This window comes from Procambarus clarkii, chromosome 23, assembly GCF_040958095.1.
Source record: "Procambarus clarkii isolate CNS0578487 chromosome 23, FALCON_Pclarkii_2.0, whole genome shotgun sequence".
Classification (NCBI taxonomy): Eukaryota; Metazoa; Arthropoda; class Malacostraca; order Decapoda; family Cambaridae; genus Procambarus; species Procambarus clarkii.
This window is the reverse complement of record NC_091172.1, coordinates 32784375-32809128: the sequence shown is the minus strand read 5'-3', so window position 1 is coordinate 32809128 and position 24754 is coordinate 32784375. Positions and strand designations below refer to the sequence as shown.

Sequence of the window (24754 nt, the reverse complement as noted above, 5' to 3'; positions counted from 1 at the left end):
GGCCAGTAGATGACCCTGCAGGTGGCTGAGGCCAGTAGATGACCCTGCAGGTGGCTGAGGCCAGTAGATGACCCTGCAGGTGGCTGAGGCCAGTAGATGACCCTGCAGGTGGCTGAGGCCAGTAGATGACCCTGCAGGTGGCTGAGGCCAGTAGATGACCCTGCAGGTGGCTGAGGCCAGTAGATGACCCTGCAGGTGGCTGAGGCCAGTAGATGACGATGCTGGAGGCTGAGGCCAGTAGATGACGATGCTGGAGGCTGAGGCCAGTAGATGACCCTGCTGGTGGCTGAGACCAGTAGATGACCCTGCAGGTGGCTGAGGCCAGTAGATGACCCTGCAGGTGGCTGAGGCCAGTAGATGACCCTGCAGGTGGCTGAGGCCAGTAGATGACCCTGCAGGTGGCTGAGGCCAGTAGATGACGATGCTGGAGGCTGAGGCCAGTAGATGACGATGCTGGAGGCTGAGGCCAGTAGATGACCCTGCTGGTGGCTGAGGCCAGTAGATGACCCTGCAGGTGGCTGAGGCCAGTAGATGACCCTGCAGGTGGCTGAGGCCAGTAGATGACCCTGCAGGTGGCTGAGGCCAGTAGATGACCCTGCAGGTGGCTGAGGCCAGTAGATGACGATGCTGGAGGCTGAGGCCAGTAGATGACGATGCTGGAGGCTGAGGCCAGTAGATGACCCTGCTGGTGGCTGAGGCCAGTAGATGACCCTGCAGGTGGCTGAGGCCAGTAGATGACCCTGCAGGTGGCTGAGGCCAGTAGATGACCCTGCAGGTGGCTGAGGCCAGTAGATGACCCTGCAGGTGGCTGAGGCCAGTAGATGACGATGCTGGAGGCTGAGGCCAGTAGATGACCCTGCAGGTGGCTGAGGCCAGTAGATGACCCTGCAGGTGGCTGAGGCCAGTAGATGACCCTGCAGGTGGCTGAGGCCAGTAGATGACCCTGCAGGTGGCTGAGGCCAGTAGATGACGATGCTGGAGGCTGAGGCCAGTAGATGACCCTGCAGGTGGCTGAGGCCAGTAGATGACCCTGCAGGTGGCTGAGGCCAGTAGATGACCCTGCAGGTGGCTGAGGCCAGTAGATGACCCTGCAGGTGGCTGAGGCCAGTAGATGACCCTGCAGGTGGCTGAGGCCAGTAGATGACCCTGCAGGTGGCTGAGGCCAGTAGATGACCCTGCAGGTGGCTGAGGCCAGTAGATGACCCTGCAGGTGGCTGAGGCCAGTAGATGACCCTGCAGGTGGCTGAGGCCAGTAGATGACCCTGCAGGTGGCTGAGGCCAGTAGATGACCCTGCAGGTGGCTGAGGCCAGTAGATGACCCTGCAGGTGGCTGAGGCCAGTAGATGACCCTGCTGGTGGCTGAGGCCAGTAGATGACCCTGCAGGTGGCTGAGGCCAGTAGATGACCCTGCAGGTGGCTGAGGCCAGTAGATGACCCTGCAGGTGGCTGAGGCCAGTAGATGACCCTGCAGGTGGCTGAGGCCAGTAGATGACCCTGCAGGTGGCTGAGGCCAGTAGATGACCCTGCAGGTGGCTGAGGCCAGTAGATGACCCTGCAGGTGGCTGAGGCCAGTAGATGACGATGCTGGAGGCTGAGGCCAGTAGATGACCCTGCAGGTGGCTGAGGCCAGTAGATGACCCTGCAGGTGGCTGAGGCCAGTAGATGACCCTGCAGGTGGCTGAGGCCAGTAGATGACCCTGCAGGTGGCTGAGGCCAGTAGATGACGATGCTGGAGGCTGAGGCCAGTAGATGACCCTGCAGGTGGCTGAGGCCAGTAGATGACCCTGCAGGTGGCTGAGGCCAGTAGATGACCCTGCAGGTGGCTGAGGCCAGTAGATGACCCTGCAGGTGGCTGAGGCCAGTAGATGACGATGCTGGAGGCTGAGGCCAGTAGATGACCCTGCAGGTGGCTGAGGCCAGTAGATGACCCTGCAGGTGGCTGAGGCCAGTAGATGACCCTGCAGGTGGCTGAGGCCAGTAGATGACCCTGCAGGTGGCTGAGGCCAGTAGATGACGATGCTGGAGGCTGAGGCCAGTAGATGACCCTGCAGGTGGCTGAGGCCAGTAGATGACCCTGCAGGTGGCTGAGGCCAGTAGATGACGATGCTGGAGGCTGAGGCCAGTAGATGACGATGCTGGAGGCTGAGGCCAGTAGATGACGATGCTGGAGGCTGAGGCCAGTAGATGACTCTACTGGTGGCTGAGGCCAGTAGATGACGATGCTGGTGGCTGAGGCCAGTAGATGACTCTACTGGTGGCTGAGGCCAGTAGATGACGATGCTGGAGGCTGAGGCCAGTAGATGACGATGCTGGAGGCTGAGGCCAGTAGATGACTCTACTGGTGGCTGAGGCCAGTAGATGACGATGCTGGAGGCTGAGGCCAGTAGATGACGATGCTGGAGGCTGAGGCCAGTAGATGACTCTACTGGTGGCTGAGGCCAGTAGATGACTCTACTGGTGGCTGAGGCCAGTAGATGACTCTACTGGTGGCTGAGGCCAGTAGATGACGATGCTGGTGGCTGAGGCCAGTAGATGACTCTACTGGTGGCTGAGGCCAGTAGATGACTCTACTGGTGGCTGAGGCCAGTAGATGACTCTACTGGTGGCTGAGGCCAGTAGATGACTCTACTGGTGGCTGAGGCCAGTAGATGACTACTGGTGGCTGAGGCCAGTAGATGACGATGCTGGTGGCTGAGGCCAGTAGATGACTCTACTGGTGGCTGAGGCCAGTAGATGACTCTACTGGTGGCTGAGGCCAGTAGAGGACTCTACTGGTGGCTGAGGCCAGTAGATGACTCTACTGGTGGCTGAGGCCAGTAGATGACGCTGCTGGTTGCTGAGTTTTAGTAATATTAGTAGTATCAGTAGTTAAAAGTAACAACAGAACTTGTATTTGCAGTAGTTGTAGTAGCAGGGTTGTTATTATTAGCACTGCCAGAATGTATGTAGTGTTGTTATAAGAATGAGGAAAACGTAGGCGCTAAGGCTACACTAAGGCGCTGACTCTGAGCATGTGTCTTTCAGGTGGCGCCGGCCAGGGTGGTGGTGAAGGTGGTGAGGAAGGGCGGCGCCCACGCCACCCACCCCTGGACCTGCACACTCAAGCTTTGTCAGCCAAATGGGAGATGCTACAGGTGAGGCAAGGACCCGTGTCTCTCTCTCTTCACACACACACACACACACACAGGGCCTCGCAGCCGAGTATACAGCACCTAGAGATCGTAATCCAAATTCCTCGGGTTAGATTCCCAGCCAAGGCAGAAACAATTGGGCAGTTTCTTTCACCTGATTTACCTGTACATCTAGCAGTAAATACATACCTGGGGGCTAGACAACTATTGCGGGCTGCATCGAGGGGATGAGTGTGTGTGAGAGAGAAATGTGTAGTAAGTAAAATTGGTTGGTAGTCAGAACATTAGCCAACTGATGATTAGAAAGGCAGGGCCCAAGAGCTAATAGCTCGAACCTGAAGGCACAAATAGTAAATATTGTTATGATCGGTGTCTAATTAGTCCTTTCCGGCCTCAATAATAATTTTTATCTACCTAGAAAGATCACAGAAACCCCCACTTTGAGACTTCAGGCTGAAAGCACAAGGTACATAAGGAGTCAGCAAGCCGTTGAGTCGCTTAGCCAGTCTGTACGTGGGTGTGGGTATCTGGCTGATGAGTGGTCGAAGTGGGTTTCCAGGCTTGTGGGTCTTGACATTCCCATACGCATACCCAGGTTTGTATTCCCCAATAACCTTTGGCAGGTGGAGTCCGGATTTCTTGGCGTTCACTGTTTTGATCAATCTGTTTACCTTTGTTTTCAATTCGGCTGTAGTGTCCTTTGTTACCCTTTGGAATTTAGTTTGGTCAGAGAGTATGAGGTTCATTTTCGCCAGATATTCGTCTTTTTTAAGAATAACGTATATTGGCGACTTGTCACCTCTCCTGACGACTATCTCCTTGTTCTCACGAAGGCTCTTAGCTGCCGCTTTGAGCTCTGGGGACAGCATGGTGCTTCTGTAGTTGCCTCGAACCTTTCCTCCTTCTGCAATAAGTTCTGTTTGCAAGGTGTCTTTAGTGGTACCCTTGTTTTGCGTCTCGAGGTCGAATATGTCGTCCAATAGGATCTCCAACTCCACTTTCCGGGCCATCTCACTTGGTCTGGACATAACGTGACATCCTTTCACATCCTAACAATTTATCCAAAATTTGCTTCTCCATTTTTAAGAATATAGAACAATTTTATTTGTTATTTTTAAGCCTGCATCTCTTATGAACCCATCCGTGCCCTTGTGTGGCAGTGCACAACAGAAAGTTGTATTTACATATTCGTACATTGAAACGGGTATACAATCTAATGTAATTGATTGTAACCATGATATAGATGTGCTTCAGCCTACAGTTTAGACCTGTTGTCTTGTGTATGATCCTATGTCCTGTGTGACAGTGAATACCACCATTATCCTCACTCTAACAAGACCTAATTGAATTCCTCAGATTAGACAATATTGTAATTAATTGTTGTCGATGAAGATGCTAATATTAATAAGTGAATCCCCAGAGGTGCTGCGATGTCCCTGTTTTTGTTGCTGGTATACACGATGTTAAGCGTCGACTTCATCACGTGGGAAAGGGAGTACAGTGGTGGCAGTAAGGATACTGTGAAGAGACCAGTGACGGAGTGTCACCGGTGGAGCTCGACGAGGCTCTGCCCTTCTTCTCCCGTGACAATATATACACACATATACACGTACAATAAATTCCAGAAGACAGAGTTAGAAATAAAAAGAGGATATGGGAGGAATTTAACAAGAGCGTCCAAGATGTATTTAGATCAAGTACATGTAATACAGTGGGAGGATCTGGTCGGGCTACAGCAGGATACAGTGTAGCAGTGGGAGGATCTGGTCGTGCTACTAGGCACAGTGCTACACTAAGTCTTCCCCATGAACTGAAAATAACACAAATGTTGTTCTGTGTTAAGTTTTCAATGATGTATTGTAATTAACTGGACAGGAAAGAACTACCAGACAGCTGGACGATGGCCTCTGTGCCCAGTAAGATTTTATAAACACTGGTGAAGGCAAGCTGAAGAACCTGGCCTTCCAGACACTTCAGAAGTAGAGACTCAGAGGAGACTTGTTTACAACATACAAGTTTCTAAGGAACCTAGATAGTGCAGACATCGACAACCTTTTTTGACATAAAAGACAATACGACGAGAAAACCCAGATATACGCTGAAGGCCAATGAATACTAGCTATGTTGGGATCTATTAGTTCAGCGAGATTGTCAATTTTGACGACTTGTGGGAGGCGGCGGTGGAAGATGATTTCAATGGAGATCATGCAAGGGGCGAAGGAGCTGTGCCAGATGAGCGACAGCAGAATGACTAAGGCTAAGAACTAGGTTTACTTTCTGCTAAAAAAAAAACACACATTTAAGCATGCACAACTTGAGGTCTATATCAAATGAGAGGATCCTACTTCAGGTACTGTCGGAAGCTGTGGCGAGGGTCTCACCTGAAGGTGGTGTTACCGAACGTGGCCTCCCGCCACCACCTCGACTACCAGGCGGCGACCTCTGCCTTCAACGCGGAGAATGCTGCCTACCAGGTCTCCTTCACCCTGGAGGAGTCGCCTTGCCACAAGGTCAGACGTGTCACGTTGTCATGGTCGGTGTGTCATGTTGAGGGAACTCACCTTCACTAATTGTGTTTGACCCGAGAGTCATTGCCCTCATGGTCACCCGTAGGCACATTGTTGTCGTCATTGTCTTAATTGTTAATGTTTGGATACCCACATTGTCTGTAGACGCACTTCAGGGCAACACATGCTCCAGTAACGTTGAATCAACGTTACTGATGTTGAATCAACGTTATCGACGTTAAATCAACGTTATCGACGTTGAATCAACGTTGCATTATCGTCATCGATGTTGAATTAACGTCATTTGCCTAACATGTATCCGCTGGAACTATATATCCGCAACGTCGTTTTAACATTGCTGCAACGTTAACATATTTTAAACGTATATAAACTATACAACGTTTTATATATATATATATATATATATATATATATATATATATATATATATATATATATATATATATATATATATATATATATATATATATATGTTGTACCTAGTAGCCAGAATGCAGTACTGGGCCTACTATGTAAGGCTCGATTTGCTTAATAAGCCAAGTTTTCCTAAGTTTATTTATTTTTCATATTTTTTCTTATGAAATGATTAAGCTATCTATTTCATTATGTATGAGTTAATTTTGTTAAATTTGAGTTAAAACTAACGGAGATATATGACCGAGCCTAACCAACCCTACCTAACCAAACCTATCTTAACCTAACCAAACCTATCTTAACCTAACCTAACCTAACCTAACCTAACCTAACCTAACCTAACCTATCTTAACCTAACCTAACCTAACCTAACCTAACCTAACCTAACCTAACCTAACCTAACCTAACCTAACCTAACCTATCTTAACCTAACTTAACCTAACCTAACCTAACCTAACCTAACCTAACCTAACCTAACCTAACCTAACCTAACCTAACCTATCTTAACCTAACCTAACCTAACCTAACCTAACCTAACCTAACCTAACCTAACCTAACCTAACCTATCTTAACCTAACCTATCTTAACCAAACCTATCTTAACCTAACCAAAACTAACACAACTACCTCAATAATTTATGTTCTTAATATAATATAATAATAATAATTCAAATAAACTAATTGGAAACAATTTATTGAAAATAAAGAAAATCACTCGGTCTATTAGGCAAATCGGGCCTTACATAGTAGGCCGAGAAGTGCGTTCTAGCTACTAGATATATAAATTATTCTCTCAGATCATGACGGTGAACCGATCAGACCCGCGCGGCAGGATCAGTGTTGGGCCTCGCCTCTCGGACGCTCTCCAGTGTGAGTGGTGGATTCAGGTACGATACGCTGGCTCACGCCCCACCAGGCCACAGCGTCTGTATTTTAACGTTGTGTGTGTTTGCTGGGTTGCGTGAGCAATACTGAAGATAGTATTCTCACAAACCCAATGTACCTTCTTGTATATATATAAATAAAAATAAATAAATATATAAATAAAATAAATATATATATAAATAAAAAGATAGGTCCTCAGCAAAGAGATGTGAAAACCTTGCACTTCTTGAGTGACTATTGAGCTGTGCGAATTATAAGCAAATGTATTATCATGGCGTTTACTGTAGGTGAACTGGATTGAGGAAAATACACGCCTTTTGCAATTTAGAGTTTCATATTAGTTAATAATTTATGATGTACAAGAATGTTTCCTCCACACCAAGGCGCCTCGCGGAAGCCACGTGACGGTGAGGGTGGAGGACCTCTACCTTCCTGGAGACAAGGACTTCTACCTGGCCGTGGACGAGGCCGGGGACGCCTCCTACCCGGCCCCAACCACCAGAGTCTTCTACAACCTCACTCTCAAACAGTTCGTCTCCCTCGAGCACAAACTCGCTCTCGTCCTCCAGGGTGACCACCTCACCCACCTCACACTCAAGTATGAGCTGTGTACGTATCTCCATCATTCATACTAAAGTATGACTTGTGTATAAGTCTCATTCAGTCATCACACACTCAGTTATGGGGTTCAGTAGCGCAGTAGGCAGCGCAGGAGAATCACAACCGAGAGGTTCGATTCCCGGGACATGACAGATGTTTGAGCAAGTTCCCTTTCATCTACCTAGCAGTAAACAGTTACCCGAGAGTTAGGCACTCGCTGTAGGTCGCATCCTGGGAAGCACCCTAAGTACAAGTTTAATTCCTGTATCCGACAACGGGAATTATTAATTATTCCTAATGTGTTAAACATTTATAAAAATCAGAAAATACGTAGTTGTAAAAATGTTTGTGTGCCTTCCCACTGTCCACGTATTAACCCTTTTTACAATTATGTATTTTCGGTTGCTTACGAATTTCGAACACACAGGATGGCAGCTGCTGATTTATTTCATTGGATTTCGTTTTAACAACCATGTGCAATGGCTACAGAATTTGAGGTGATGGTTAACATTGAAGGTGGTCCTTCAGACGAGTGCCGGGACGAGGACGAGGAGTGCGAGTACTGGGCGGTAGGCGACGAGTGCCGCAGGAACCCTCTCTGGATGATGGAACACTGCAGGAGGTCCTGTCTCAAATGTGGTAAGAACGCTGTCTCTAGTTCTAATATCATTTTTCTTTTATCCATAACCCTTTCGTATGTCGCAAGAATCTTCGACAAGCCGCCGGCTTCTGATCCTTTTCGAGGTCCATAGTGTTAGTGGCCCTCAGGTAAATTTAGGTAGAAGGGAAACATTATAAATGATTTAGTAACCCCTTTAATAATTTGGTTTTCTGTGTTATTCGTTTTATATAGAAAATGTTTATAATAGACTATTTAAATAATAATTTTATCTTCATTTATCTGAAAAGCAAGCATTCGTTATCTCAGTACACAGCTTCAGCCAGGGCTTGTATGCTGTAATATAATAAGATATCCCACCGATTGTTGAATCTAGACCAATACAAACAGATAGTCAGACCTTCCAATCCACCTGCCTCTACCATGAGGGGTCACAAGTAGAGGGATGGGCGCATGCGACCCCACCCTCGTCGCCGCCCCAAGATCTACAGCAACAAGTAGAGGGACACTTATGCCTCTCTTCTTAATCCATTTCACACTTGGACTATAATATATGGGTCAGCCGCGACTCACAGCAGCAGGTAAAACTGGGTATTTCTAGCCACAAAACAACAAAAACATCCACAGGGGCCCATCTGCATCTCGCTATATAAACTCTGTGTCTTGACAATTTTCAGGTATTTACCTGAATATTATATGGACATTATTTATTACAACAAAAAAATCCGGGACCACGTAAACAATATTTTTCTGGGATCATTTGTTAGACTTAACAATTGTCTTAACAGTGGAGGCTGCACTCAGGAGCTTACATTCTATATTAACCTGGAGCGTTTCTGAGCTCTTTAGAATATTAGTTACATTAGAGATGTAAGTTTGCATTACAGGTTTTATATTTATTTCCAACGATGTATAGTTTATTATTATTTCAGGTGTGACGTTCAGCGTCAGGGTCAGGGAGAGGGAGAGGGTCAGGTTCAGGGAGAGGGTCAGGGAGAGGGACAGGGTCAGGGTCAGGGAGAGGGAGAGGGTCAGGTTCAGGGAGAGGGTCAGGGAGAGGGACAGGGTCAGGGTCAGGGAGAGGGAGAGGGTCAGGGAGAGGGACAGGATCAGGGTCAGGGAGAGGGTCAGGGAGAGAGACAGGGTCAGGGAGAGAGACAGGGTCAGGGAGAGAGACAGGGTCAGGGAGAGGGTCAGGGTCAGGGAGAGGGTCAGGGAGAGAGACAGGGTCAGGGTCAGGGAGAGGGTCAGGGAGAGGGACAGGGTCAGGGTCAGGGAGAGGGTCAGGGAGAGAGACAGGGTCAGGGAGAGAGACAGGGTCAGGGAGAGGGTCAGGGTCAGGGAGAGACAGGGTCAGGGAGAGGGTCAGGGTCAGGGAGAGGGTCAGGGGGAGGATCAGGGTCAGGGAGAGGATCAGGGTCAGGGAGAGGGTCAGGGGGAGGATCAGGGTCAGGGAGAGGATCAGGGTCAGGGAGAGGGTCAGGGGGAGGATCAGGGTCAGGGAGAGGATCAGGGTCAGGGAGAGGGTCAGGGGGAGGATCAGGGTCAGGGAGAGGGTCAGGGTCAGGGTCAGGGTCAGGGAGAGGATCAGGGTCAGGGAGAGGGCCATGAACAATAGTATCCCTACACTAGTCATTCTTCATAAGAATAGTTGTGTAATGTGAACCCTCAGTAAAAATAACAGAAAAAATATCCAGAAAACAATTAACATTTTAATTATCGTAGTGTTCCAATTACTGTCGCAGAAAACTGTATTTTTACTTAACATCGTTTAACTTAGTTTAAAAAAGCCAAAACCAAAAAATATGGATCAATTACAATATTTTATCACTGCCGTGTCACACCGACAGACAACCCCAGGTGTGCGAGGCTACATCTGGGTGGTGCTTCCACCGACAGACAACCCCAGGTGTGCGAGGCTACATCTGGGTGGTGCTTCCACCGACAGACAACCCCAGGTGTGCGAGGCTACATCTGGGTGGTGCTTCCACTCTGGCCTCACATGTATGTGTCTGTTGAACACTTTGTGCTAAGCGATGTTGTGTTGAGGGTTTATCAGCCTCTTGAGGGTTAGTATAAGGCCACCACAGTGGCTTACTGACCAGCCAGGAAGTGTACTTTAGTTTTCAACATTGTCCAGGACTCAAGTAAACTCTCAGTGTTTGTACACTGAGAAGCGGAGTGCACCTCTGTGTGACCCTGAGGTCAGATTATATATGTATATATATATATATATATATATATATATATATATATATATATATATATATATATATATATATATATATATATATATATATATATATATATATATGTTGTACTCAGTGTTACAGGTAACATGTTGTTGGATGTGCTAATTGATACAAAAAAATTTTAAACAAAAATGCTATAGAACAGCTGGAGAATTACTCATCGTATCAAAAACAAACATAAAAATCACATTTCAGCAAAATCTAAATTTTCTGAAACTTGTTTATCACATTAAAATCAAGAACGCTTAATACCTTGGAAGCCGCTTTTGTTGACTATTTAAATATATGAATATAAGCTCATATTTCACAACTTGAGCAGTAAATTACACACATATTGTTGGGACACCAAACTTTAATACTTACAACGCTCTTTAAACAATAGAAACATTTTCATTTACAAAACGAACAAAACAATTCCAGGCACAATATGAACAAAACTCTACCACACAATATGAACAAAACTCTACCACACAACATGAACAAAACTCTACCACACAATATGAACAAAACATTACCACAAGAAATACAAACATATTTCTACAACACAAATACGAACAATGCACTGCATACGCACAATGTGAACAAAACATTACCACACACACACAATGTGAACAAAACATTACCACACACACATAATAGGAAATAAATAAGAAATAATAAATTAAGAAAACATTATAAATAATAATACATTAATAAATAAATAAGAAAACATTACCACACACACACTACAAACAAAACACTAACACACACAATACAAACAAAACACTTCCACACACACTCTAAAAAAAATACTAGTCAGAACACATTAATAATTTGCATTTTAACCATAAAAACATTTAATTAAACCACGAACCAATAATTCCAAGGATTTTCTTTCCATTCTCGAGCTTTCCAGGATAACCTAAATAAGTTGATCTAGTAACCTATAAGTGCTGCTCAACGGCAGATTAATATTCATTTAAAAATGAATACTGTTTATTAAATTTTATAACCTACATTAGTTTGAAAGTGATTGCGTTACTACTTGTATATATAAGAAGCTATTGTTATGAAACTTTAAAATTTAAATTAGGCGATCAAAACGTTCTCAGATTTTTCACAATGGTGGCAGAATTTATATGCATTTAAAGCTATTTGTGTCCCCGACCATGTTCCAATGTTTAAAAATTATTACGTTTTATCTTCTAAAATTTTGTCTAATTTATTTTAGACCTGATGATGATCTGCGGCCATTGGAGACTTTATAAAGAAATTAAATAAAGATTTTATCTGTCAGAATGTTTACCAGCGCAGTGGTCCTGAATAAACATATTGATATTTACATTTTCGCCTGGGTCATATATATATATATATATATATATATATATATATATATATATATATATATATATATATATATATATATATATATATATGTCGTACCTAGTAGCTAGAACGCACTTTTTGGCCTACTATGCAAGGCCCAATTTGCCTAATAAGCCAAGTTTTCCTGAATTAATATATTTTCTCTAATTTTTGTCTTATGAAATGATAAAACTACACATTTCATTATGTATGAGGTCAATTTTTTTTATTGGAGTTAAAATTAACGTAGATATATGACCGAACCTAACCAACCCTACCTAACCTAACCTAACCTATCTTTATAGGTTAGGTTAGGTTAGGTAGCCGAAAAAGTTAGGTTAGGTTAGGTTAGGTTAGGTTAGGTAGGTTAGGTAGTCGAAAAACAATTAATTCATGAAAACTTGGCTTATTAGGCAAATTGGGCCTTGCATAGTAGGCTGAGAAGTGCGTTCTGGCTACTAGATACGACATATATATATATATATATATATATATATATATATATATATATATATATATATATATATATATATATATATATATATATATATATATATATATGCAACAATGATCACAAAAACACTGATCCAAGTATGCAGAATAACCACATATGAAAAATAGAAACTGCTTAACGCGTTTTCGGCTAATTCGCCTTCATCAGAGCAAAGTAGAATAACATTACCACACACACAAATTCTACTTTGCTCTGATGAAGGCGAATTAGCCGAAAACGCGTTAAGCAGTTTCTATTTTTCATATGTGGTTATTCTGCATACTTGGATCAGTGTTTTTGTGATCATTGTTGCATATATATATATATATATATATATATATATATATATATATATATATATATATATATATATATATATATATATATATATATATATATATACATATGAATTTCAAAACATTCTGAATGCTAGAAGGTCCAGGGCCGGTGGAACTCTCCTGTACCACTGAGAGAGCTTTGAAATTCAGAAGAAATCTTGGAACATCTTGCTTCAGTTCTCATATTGAGCTGACAAGTTTAAATATATTATACTTACGAAGTCCTAAAAATAACACTAGCATAGCGTAGACAATCCTGCTATAAAAAGATATACATAAAGTATCGAATCATTTTTTCAACAAAATTGACGACAAGAGTTAATTAGTTTCACATTACTGAGGGAGAAAATAACAAGGCATTTATCACTGCACATTATTTATGTTAGAATGATGTGGTGTCTCCGGCAGACTACTCCACCAGCTGCGACGACGCCCACACTGACTGCCAGTTCTGGGCCGACCACGACCAGTGCCTCGAGAACCATGTGTGGATGAATGTACACTGCCGCCGGGCGTGCGGGTACTGTGGTAAGTGGCTGTGGCTGGTGGTGTGGGTTGGTGCTGTGGTAGGTGGCTGTGGCTGGTGCTGTGGCTGGTGCTGTGGTGGGTGGCTGCGACTGGTGGTGGGGGTTGGTGCTGTGGTAGGTGGCTGTGGCTGGTGCTGTGGTGGGTGGCTGTGGCTGGTGCTGTGGTGGGTGGCTGTGGCTGGTGCTGTGGTGGGTGGCTGTGGCTGGTGCTGTGGTGGGTGGCTGTGTCTGGTGCTGTGGTAGGTGGCTGTGGCTGGTGGTGGGGGTTGGTGCTGTGGTAGGTGGTGGGGGCTGGTGCTGTGGTTGGTGCTGTAGTAGGTGGCTGAGGTTGGTGCTGTGATAGGTGGCTGCGACTGGTGGTGGGGAGTAAATGCTATGACCGCTCTCATTTTTCTTATTTTTTTTGGCCAAATGAGCGCTGAGCGGCTCTCATTAAAAGGGTCGAGGTTCTATCCTGAAAAATTCCAGTAAGTTGATACCCGTTTTGAATAAACTTTTGTCAAGGTCCCAATTTTCCGCAGCAGACTTAAAGTTTGCAAAGGAAAAAATACTCTGCCGTGTTAAGGAATTATTATGTAGAAAATATACATGCTATGCTGTACCCGGTTATGAGTAAAAGTCAAGGTCAGAGGAAGTCCATTTTCAGAGGAAATGTTCATTAGGAGTTTAAGTAATTACCAGTTTAATATGTTAGCTCTTGGACCCCGGCTCTATACGTTTATAAGTATAGTTTGGTGCTCTCGATCCAGTTCCCTTGAAATTTAAAACAGTCGTATTTCAAACGTAGAAAATAGAGTTACCGAGTTTCAGCTCCCGTTCTCCGCCTTACTTCACTCTCATAACTTCGCTACTATTTGCCCAATTTTCGCGGAATTTAAAACAAGTCATATTTCTGACGTAGTAAATAAGATCAAGGTAGTTACCGAGCTCTAGCTCCTGTCCCCCTCCTTACTGATCATGCATAACTTCGCTACTATCAACCCAATTTTCGCGGAATTTAAAACAGACATATTTCGGACGTAGTAAACGAGATAAAGTTAGTTACAGAATTCCAGCTCTTGTCCCCTGCATCAGTTCGCTCGTGTATTTTAGCTATTAACAGTTCAATTTCTCTGAGATTTTAATCAGACATATTCCACACATAGTAAACAAGATAAAGTTAGTTCTCAAGTTTAAGCTCCTGTCCCCGCCTTAGTTCACACTTGTATTTTCTCTATTTGCAGTTAAAATATAGATATTTCAGACCCATTGCAAACAAATAAGATAGTTACCATGCTCTTGTTCCTGTTCTCTGTCTTAGTTCAATGTTCACCAAATATTGTTTTTGCAGAACTTGCTAGCTCTCAACCAGAGCGATTATCAAAGTAAACAGGTTTCCCAGATTAAAGTACATAATTATCAATGTTGGTAAACTTAAGACACAACCCCTCACTCAATACACGTGTGTGCCTGAGTGCGTATGTATGCATGTATGTATGTATGTATGTATGTATGTATGTATGTATGTATGTATGTATGTATGTATGTATGTATGTATGTATGTATGTATGTATGTATGAAACCGCTTAGTGCTCATTTGGTCCAAAAAAACAAAACAAAAAGAGTGATAAGCGGTCATATTATCTACTGCATGGGTTGGTGCTGTGGTTGGTGGCTGTGGCTGGTGGCAGGGGTTGGTGCTGAAGTAGGTAGTGGGGGTTGGTTCTGTGGTGGGGGTTGGTGGTTGTGGCTGGTAGCGGAGGTTGGTGGCTGTTGTTAATTGCTGGGGATGATGTATGGGGTTGGTTGCCCGAGTCTGTGGCTGGGGTTTGTGGCGAGTACTCACCTCGTTGGGCTTGCAGAGGTAAAGCTTTATCTCTTTGGTCCCGCCTCTCAACTGTCAATCAACTGGTGTACAGATTCCTGATGGAATCTGTATAATGGCAACTGCTCTAACTTCCGTTGATATAAGACAGCAATTCTCCATGATATCACAGTCACTGTTTCAACAAGTGACTGTTTCAACAAGTGACTGTTTCAACAAGTGACTCCATCTTCTGTGTTATGAAACGTTTGTAAAATGACGTATATGGCATCTTATTTCTGAATGATAAATCTAAACAACAGATGTGATAACTTCTCTTTTCTCTCTCTCTAATTCCTATCTCTCTTCCTCCCTCCCCCCCCCACCCCGCTTCCCTGTGGCCCCCACCCTGGCGGGAGAGCAGAGGCGTGCTGGGAGGCCAACAGGCTGTGTCCGGAGTGGGCGGCCCTTGGCGAGTGTGAAGACAACCCCGACTACATGCGGCACTACTGCAGGAGGTCCTGTGGTCTCTGTGGTCAGTGCCTTCATCTCAACATGCTGATTTAGTCATTTAAAGTTAAGGGACAAAAATGGACTTTTTATCTAATATCTTGAGATTCTGAGGACTTTTCAGGGTGTTTCTAATGTCTTGGTTCTTACGTTAGCGCGGAGGAGCACTTGTAAATATAAAAAAATGGAAATTAATGCAAAACAGATAACAATATATTCAGTGTTGTACCCGTGTTGGCAGCAGTTATATTCCTATGTTATCCTGCAGAGGACGAGGAGACGCCCACATCACCCATTACGCTGACGGAGGTAGAAACCTCAACTTCCGGCAGCACTAACACGTCGTCTGAGAGGCCAGGACCCATAAGGCTGCCTCACCACCACAAGAGGAAGTTCCCAAACGGGACCCGAACTACCACAACAACACCGGTCGGAAAACACTCATCCTCGAAACGTCCCGAAGAGAATGAAACTACGAATAAAATTGAAACAAACATGATCTTGAAACCAATGAAGGGTAATCGCAAGCCAAGCAAGCCAAACAGGAGTCGCTATCCGCAACCTCCACCAAGATCACATCAACCTGTTGAGCGCAGTCGGAAGTACAATTCAGCCCTCGACAAGAAGAAGCCTCATAGGCTCAAAAACAAGCCCTTGTTCTCTCAGTTCTCCAAATATAATCAGAGTGTTGAGCTCCACGCCAAGAAACGAACCCCTAAAACACGAAGGTACAGTAATAAAACCTCTGAACCATTTGGCGGCAGAGGAGCAATCAAACAATTAAATGAGCTCACTCCTCTCACAACAGTTGCCCAACTACCAACCAAAACCTCTAATGTAAGTGGAGATCTAGCGAAGAAAAATTATCTCAGAACCACAAGTCAAAAACCAAGTATTTATACAAAAAATCAAGGAAATCCTGCACCGTTTAGAGTAGATAAAGTATCGCCAAGTGCCCCTACGGCAGGGAGGGTTACCCCGACCTCTCTTACCACAGACTCACTGCTTCCTACAGCAGACCCGATAATACCAGCCTCCATCAAGGTAGAAAAAGAAGCTCCAGCATCTGTCCTTACAGACCGGCGGACACAACTGCCTCTAACATCAGTTAATCGGACACAAGTATCCCGGAAAAAAGCTGGTGACAAAAACATAGCTCCTCCCTTTCAGAATTCTCACAGCGCTTCTTTAAATGCGTCTGTAGAAGAAGCTATGAGAAACTCCGAAGTCCCCGGGGATCCTACAACGGTGTACAAGTCACAAGGGACATACGAGGAGCGGGAGGAGTCGCCAAGACAGTCAGGTCCCCGGAGGGCGGTTTGCGGGGAAGGTGAATCAAGACGACGGTGCGAGAGTGGTCGGAAGCGTCCACCGAGCCCTCCGGAGTCTAGGAACAAGAAAGAGACGCTCCTCAGCATATACCACAAGAATCACCACCGGAAAAATGCCACATGGAAGAGAACCAACGATGTTTCCCCAACTGTCGCGTCAAGAGAATCAGGCAAAAATAATTTAGATAACGGAGTGAAGAATAAAAGGAAAATTTCACATAAGAAACACAAAAGCAAAGAGAGAAACACAAATGGAGAAAGAGGGATGGAAAAACGGATTCGGAATAGAATTAAAGAAAAATTCAAGAGGAAGAGAGGCAAGTGGGGCGGCCGGCCAAAGCGTCCTGGTGAAGGCAAGGAGGGGAAGAGAGACGGTGGAAGAAATGACGACCATAGAAGAAGAAATAGGCAAAGAAATGGTGGAGACGGCTCCAACCGCAGGTCGTTTAACGGTCGACGTCGTTCAGATCTTCACCAAAGGTAACTCGTAATTTTTATTTTCAGGAAAGGTAAGTGTAAGTGACAAACATCTTGCATGTGCTCACCCAGCCAGTCTCGCCAGAGCTCAAAACTCAGGTATCACGTGTTCTCTCCCTCTTCCAGGAAACGCGAGGATGCGACGCTAAAATCGGACCCATCACCAGGCAACATTCTGCCAAAGGTCACTTCATCAACACGCATCACCCACTCCCCACCTACCACCCATTCCATCCCTACCACCCACTCCACCCCTACCACCTACTCCCCACCCACGACCCATTCCAACGCTACCACCCACTCCCCACCTACGACCCATTCGTCTCCCAACTGGTCACCTAGGCTGTCCAACAGCACGATCTACGATAATCTCCTGAGCACAATCCCCTGGTCGTTTCTAACGTCATCTACCATTACCCTGAATGTCTCTAGGACCATAACTCTCCCCCGGCAGCCAGAGCGGACAATTAGAGTGACGCCCATTAGGGCTATCACGCCCACGGCCGGAACCACACTTACCGGCGGGACCACGCCCACCATTTGGGACGTGCCAACCATGAAAGCCAGGCCGACCGCCTCCACGGGTCAGAGGGTGGAGGCTCCCTCACTGGTCGTACCGGCGCCCCACACCTCCCTCCCGCGGGCAAGGAAAGGTCACAGAGGTAATGTCTCTCCTGTTGATAAATGAACTAAATGTGAAGTATAACTTGGCAATATTTATTTGTAAAGGTTATTTATTTGTTGCAAGGTCTTGGGGCTTTGAATAACTGTATTTGTTTGTGTGTGTGTATAATTTTACTATTTTTACTATTTTATTATTTGTGTCTGTGAAATCGAGCTATTAGCTGTTGGACCCCACCTTGGGATCCAAGATTGGTTAGTTAGATTGGTTAAATAGATTGGTTAGACAATCTATTTTACCTACCTTGAGGTTACCTTGAGGTGCTTCCGGGGCTTAACGTCCCCGCGGCCCGGTCGTCGACCAGGCCTCCTGGTTGCCGGACTGATCAACCAGGCTGTTGGACGCGGCTGCTCGCAGCCTGACGTATGAGTCACAGCCTGGTTGATCAGGTATCCTTTGAAGGATACCTATATTATATCTACTACATATATTTCTCTCTAACACACACACGCACACACACACATCCCCAGGAAGCAGCCCGTAGCAGCTTCTGAAGGTTGTCTGCGAAATCAACCTTCCGTAACGGGCATCTAACTCCCAGGTACCTATTTACTGCTAGGTGAACAGGGTAAAAAGAAACTCTGCCTATTTGTTTCCGCTTCAGCCGGGAATCGAACCCGGGCCATTAGGACTACGACTCCTAGGCGCTGTCCACTCAGCCGTGAGGCTCCATGTGTATAATTACCTATATATGTAATTACCTAAATGTAGTTATAGGATGAGAACTATGCTCGTGGTGTTCCGTCTTCCCAGTACTCTTTGTATAGTATATCTTTGTATATGTATATTATGGGAGCCGGTCGGCCGAGAGGACAGCACACTAGACTTGTGGTCTCGGGTTGATCCCGGGCGCCGGCGAGAAACAATGGGCAGAGTTTCTTTCACCCTATGCCCCTGTTACCTAGCAGTAAAATAGGTACCTGGGTGCTAGTCAGCTGTCACGGGCTGCTTCCTGGAGGTGGAGGCCTGGTCGAGGACCGGGCTGCTTCCTGGAGGTGGAGGCCTGGTCGAGGACCGGGCCGCAGGGACACTAAAGCCCCGAAATCATCTCAAGATAACCTCAAGATTACATTCTCACTTAACTTGTTCCAACTCTTTACCACTTTGCAAAATAAAATTTTCTAATATTTTTTGGCATCTCTGTTTTCTTAGCTTGAATCTGTTTCCTCTTATTCGTGAAGTTGCCGGTTTCAGGAATTCCTCCTGTTAATTTGGTTTATTCCTGTTAGTATTTTGTAAGTGGTGATCATATCACCTCTCTTTCCCCTATCTTCTAGTTTTGGCACGTTTAACGCTTCTAGTCTCTCCGGAAGCCATTTTGTAGCATGTCGTTGCACCTTTATTGGTTTATTTATGTCGAGTGTTATGATAACCCATTTGCCTTTGAAACACCCAATTTGGATTTAACTATTTTTTTCAGTGTTTTTACTACCACACTTGTTAATGACACGGGTCTATAATTTAGAGATTCTTTTCGACTACCATTTTTTATACATTGGTACTATGTTTGCCTCTTTCCGTATATCTGCTAAGATTCCTGTGCACAAGGATGTCTGGAATATTAATTGGAGAGGAATGCTCAGCTCAGTTGCACATTCTCGCAGCACCCAAGGTGAAACTCCTCCAGGTGCAACTGCTTTACCTCTTCTTAACTCCATGACTAATTTATCCACTTAGCATTTCCACAAAAATATATATAGCATTTTGAGATTTGGGCACCAAGCAACTGCTGCATATTCCAATTTTGGTCTCACAAAAGATATGAATAGTTTCTGTAGTACTTCACCATCCATATAATTAAAAGAAAGTCAGAAGTTGGAAAGTGACGCATACGCTCCTCTCACAATGTTCTTTATGTGTTCTTCAGGCGACAGCTTACTATCCAAAACCCCCCCCCCCAGGTCTCGTTCTTCATTAGAGTTCTGTAATTCCTTTCCTCATAATTTGTAAGTTGTGTGTGGTCTATTTTCTCCGATTCCACATTCTATAACATGGCATTTATTCACATTGAATTCCGTTTCACATTCTCGCAGCACCGATTTGAAACTCCATCAGGTCCAACCGCTTTATCTCTTCCTTGCCCTATGAGTAATTTTTCCACTTCGTCTTGAGTTCCCTCTTTGTATTTTATGTCGTGTTCTGAAATTGGTATTTGGGCTGGCTCTGAAATCCTCATTTTGTACAAACACTTTGGAACTGTTCATTTAGCATTTCACACATTTCTTTTTCATTCTCAGTAGTCCTGTTCCATGTTCTCAGTCTCTGGATTTTATCTTTTATCTTTTACATACAAACACTTTTACATACTTTTATTAAATTTATAGAAAAGACCTGGATCTGTTTTACATTTTTCCGCTATACCTTTCTCAAAGATCCTTTCTGCCTCTCTTCTCACTGTTGTGTAATTGTTTCTTGCTTGTTTGTAATGCTGGTATGTTTGTGGGTTAGGCCTCTTCTGATATTGAACCCATTTTCTTGTCTTTTCCTCTCTGGCCTTCTCACAATTTATGTTGAACCAATCCTGTTTTCTGGTTCTGCATCTCTGTTTTGGTATGAATTTTTAAATGCTTTGATTGTATATTTCGTGAAATTTGGCATACATATCATTTAGTTCCATGCCTAGCAAAAAATCTGTCAAATTAAACTCATTAAAGAATTTTCGAAGTTCCCCATAGTGTCCTCTCTTGAAATCGAGTTTATCAACTGTTTCAATGTCCCCATTCTCTTCTAGATTATATCGCAAAGCATATATAATTTCCATCAGGAAATTATCACTCTTTCCCAAGGGAGGAAGGTACTTGATGTCAAATATCTCCTCTTCCTTCCTGGTAAATATTAGATCCAGTATTGACGGAACACCCCCTTCCCTCATCCTTGTGGCCTACTGGACGTGTTGATACATGAATGTCTCTAGAATGAGGCTTACAAATCTGCCTGTCCAGATGCCCTCCGTTCTTGCTTTGTAGGCCTCCCAGTCTATTGCTTTCAAGTTGAATTCCCCCAGTACCAACAATCGTGATTTATCTCTGTCTGTCCTTTCTACAATCTCATGACCATTACGAGGCTCTCTCGATTGTCATCCAGTTTCTCTTTTTGTCCATGTGTTGCTTGCAGGTGTGTGTTTGTGTGTGTGTGTGTGTGTGTGTGTGTGTGTGTGTGTGTGTGTGTGTGTGTGTGTGTGTGTGTGTGTGTGTGTGTGTGTGTGTGTGTGTGTGTGTGTGTGTGTGTGTGTGCGTGTGTGTGTGTGTGTGTGTGTGTGACGTGATCTTGTATGTCTTCATAGGTGTACAGTTATGTGTCTCTCAACGTCAATGATCCAGTATTATATCGTGCTTATTCTTAAACTATGTAATAAGGCCACTTATCTCACATACTTCCCTTTGTTTACCATCAACAAGGCAGATGAATGCTTCCCTATATCTATCATATCTATCATTTATGTTTTCAATTTCCACCTGTGTTTCCTCGTTCTATTCTCTCTCAATTGGAAAAGACTGTCATGTAAAGTTTCCTCAGCTCTTCATTTTATGATGATATTTCGTCTGGCTGTTGTGTCTCAGGTTTGTCTTCATAACGTAGTTCCTCTGCTACAAAGACCAGTCTGCATGCAAATATCTAAATCTTCTATTTTTTGAGCTGTACAAAATTCACAGAACGTCCAACACGGTGGGCACTGCTCCTGTAATTTCCTTTCTGTAGGGATCTGAGGTTAGTGGCGATGCTGCGTCCACGTTCAGTGACGTCTATTTCCGGCTACGGCTTCCATTTTTGTGATGTGGGACATCTATGGCCTCCTGTCTCGTATCTGCGTTACCTTACACTAGTGAGGATTGATCTTGCAGATCGGCGTTCGATTCCCGATGGTCTAAGTGGTTGGGCACCATTCCTCCGTCTTATTCCAGCACTTTATTCCCATATATGATTCATGCTTTATCTGCGCGTTAATCTTCCGCATTAGCTCCGACTTATTCCCATATAACCCTTTCAAGAGCTGTATTGTCGTACAGGCTTAGTTAGCCTTTCTCATAATTGTCTTACCTTACATTTGTGGAGATTGAACTCTAATAACCATTTGTCTACCTGCTCCTGCATCTTGTTAAGTTTGTTTTATAGTAACCTATGCTCCTCTTAAGTCGCCCTTCTCAATATACTTTAATAATAAGCTAAGTATTGCATATTGTGCACTTCCTTGGGTAGATACAAGGACCGAGTTCTGAGAAAAATTACATCCTACTTTCCTCTGTATCTGTTACCTGTTTTTTTTGATCAGTCAAAGACCCACTTACTAAGTCCAGCACTCTCACTGTTATAAGAACTCGAGTCTGCATCTTATGTACTAGTCTTTTATGCAGTCTAAGAATAGGTTTTCCACTCGGGTCTCTCTCTCTTCTGTCTCATATTGTTGAAACCTGTCGTTGGACTCTATCTGACATAGATATAACTTGCCATTGACTTGAAAAGTTTATCATCTTCAAACGCTCCTCAGTTGTCTTCCTGATTGCATTTGTACTCACCTAGTTGTGCTTGTGGGGGTTGAACTCTGGCTCTTTGGGCCCGGCTCTCAACTGTCAATCACTCAATTGATTTTTACACACACACACACACACACACACAAACACACACACACACACACATACACCAGGGGTCTGGTAGCTGAGTGGACAGCGTGAGGGACTCGCAATCCTGTGGCCCGGGTTCGATTCCCGGCGCCGGCAAAGAAAAATGGGCAGAGTTTCTTTCACCCTGATGCTCCTGTTACCTAACAGTAAATAGGTACCTTGGAGTTAGGCAGCTGTTACGGGCTGCTTCCTGGTGTGTGTGTGTGTGTGTGTGTGTGTGTGTGTGTGTGTGTGTGTGTGTGTGTGTGTGTGTGTGTGTGTGTGTGTGTGTGTGTGTGTGTGTGTGTGTGTATAACCCCCCAAGATGTACTAAGCTACGTTTCTCTTATACGTATAAAACTGTGTACTGAGTTATCATAAACCACTTCGTCTAGCCTAGTCAGCCTACTTACAGTTCCTACACTGAACACTTTCTTTCCAGTACCCTGAAAACTTTTTTCGTCCGTTTCAGTGAGGGTTGAGGAGCCTCAGCATGCGGATTTACATACCTCAGGAACGACTGAAAGTCAGCAAGAAGACGAGGACCTCACAACGTCCCAGCAGCCAGAAGAAGAGGACGTTCCAGCACCACAAGACCTACACAGAAACAGTGTTGGCACACCTGCTCGTCTTCTTACAGACAAAAACAACAAATCCAGTAAACACGACCTGCTCACCAAGAGGCGACGCTTAGCAAGCCACCGAAAAGACATCCGCCGCCTCCATGAAAAGAGGAGACGTTTATCCGAGCCCACAGTTGAGGAAACAAAGCAAGACACAAGCGCCAAGGTATCTAGAAGACAAAATTATGACCAGAGCGAATCACCCAAATGGCTGGGAGATATTCATAGAGTGTCGCTGTCGCCTGCGCGACGACACCAACCACAAGACTCCCGGAATAACAACGTCTCTCAACGGAGAAATTCTCACCTTCCTCGGACTAGACAAAATCAAAGTATTTCTAAGCGAAATCGCCGACCTTCTCACGGCTTCCCGACAGGACCATCGTCTGTAACGGCTTACCATCTCCCTCAGCAAACACCGAGCACCAGGATACACTTAATAGACGATGATTTTCAGGACGAAGCACAGTTAGGGAAAATACATGTGAGTGACCAGAGGCCAATACAGACGCACACGGATGACCAGGGTACGACGGAGGCGAACGTGGGTGACCACGGTACGACGGAGGCGCATGTGGGTGACCACGGTACGACGGAGGCGCATGTGGATGACCACGGTACGACGGAGGCGCATGTAGATGACCAGGATTCGACGGAGGCGCATGTGGATGACCAGGATTCGACGGAGGCGCATGTGGGTGACCACGGTACGACGGAGGCGCATGTGGGTGACCACGGTACGACGGAGGCGCATGTGGATGACCACGGTACGACGGAGGCGCATGTGGATGACCACGGTACGACGGAGGCGCATGTGGATGACCAGGGTACGACGGAGGCGCATGTGGATGACCAGGGTATGACGGAGGCGCATGTAGATGACCAGGGTACGACGGAGGCGCATGTGGATGACCAGGATACAATAGAGTCGCGTGTAGATACAACAGAGACACATACAGATGAAGAGGGAAGAAGCGAGACCCATATAAATGACGAAAGAACCGCGGAGGGAGCCCCAGGGTTCGTGCAGCCACCTCGCCGCTCGCACGAGAGCTACGCTGACTGGGGCGTCGGTCCTGTCAGGCCACAGTGAGTCTTACATCCCTCTTCTTGCTTTCATTGTGTAGATATTTTCCTGGAAGCCTTATGTAAATACTTCCATGGAAATATTATGTAAATAATTCCCAGGAAAAATTGTGTAAATACTTCTCTGGAAACATTGTGTAAATACTTCCCTGGAAACAAGCTTGTACATAAGTTCGTTTTTCACAACAAACCTGCACAGAAAGCAGGATTTACACCAAACATTGCAGCTTTCTTGTAAATTGGTTCATAGAAGAAAGAAATATCGGAGATACTTTTATACGGTATTCCTTTTTAATGGCATGTCAAGGGCATAGAGTGGAATTTCTTAGGGCGTGGGCTTGAGACATTCTGGGAAGTGAGGTAAACATGGGGAGCAAATGGCGCCGTGAATGTTGATCCTGCACAAATTGTAAGTTGTTATTATATCGCGTCTTGTGCAGTGATGTGGGAAGTATAAGGGCCAATATGCTCGTTATGATAGTGGCTCTGCACAAGCTTAGGAGTACTGGGTGGGGAGGACGAGGGAGAGGGAGA

At 44.9% G+C, this 24754-nt stretch overlaps 1 protein-coding gene across 4 annotated transcripts in view; it reads left to right on the top strand.

The window, feature by feature from the left end:
- Positions 1 to 24754, top strand: part of LOC123763990 (uncharacterized) — a 73358-nt gene that overhangs the window by 44538 nt on the left and 4066 nt on the right. For all 4 annotated transcript variants that reach the window (XR_011229460.1, XM_069330124.1, XM_069330123.1 and 1 more), the window contains 10 exons: positions 3025 to 3134; positions 5482 to 5641; positions 6870 to 6959; positions 7341 to 7566; positions 8086 to 8196; positions 13012 to 13131; positions 15338 to 15448; positions 15692 to 17234; positions 17358 to 17893; positions 22984 to 24223. Coding sequence is in view for 3 of the 4 variants with exons in the window: in XM_069330124.1 (XP_069186225.1) it covers positions 3025 to 3134; positions 5482 to 5641; positions 6870 to 6959; positions 7341 to 7566; positions 8086 to 8196; positions 13012 to 13131; positions 15338 to 15448; positions 15692 to 17234; positions 17358 to 17893; positions 22984 to 24223 (4247 nt within the window). In the remaining variant the exon portion in view is untranslated. The remainder of the gene's footprint in view (positions 1 to 3024; positions 3135 to 5481; positions 5642 to 6869; positions 6960 to 7340; positions 7567 to 8085; positions 8197 to 13011; positions 13132 to 15337; positions 15449 to 15691; positions 17235 to 17357; positions 17894 to 22983; positions 24224 to 24754) is intronic.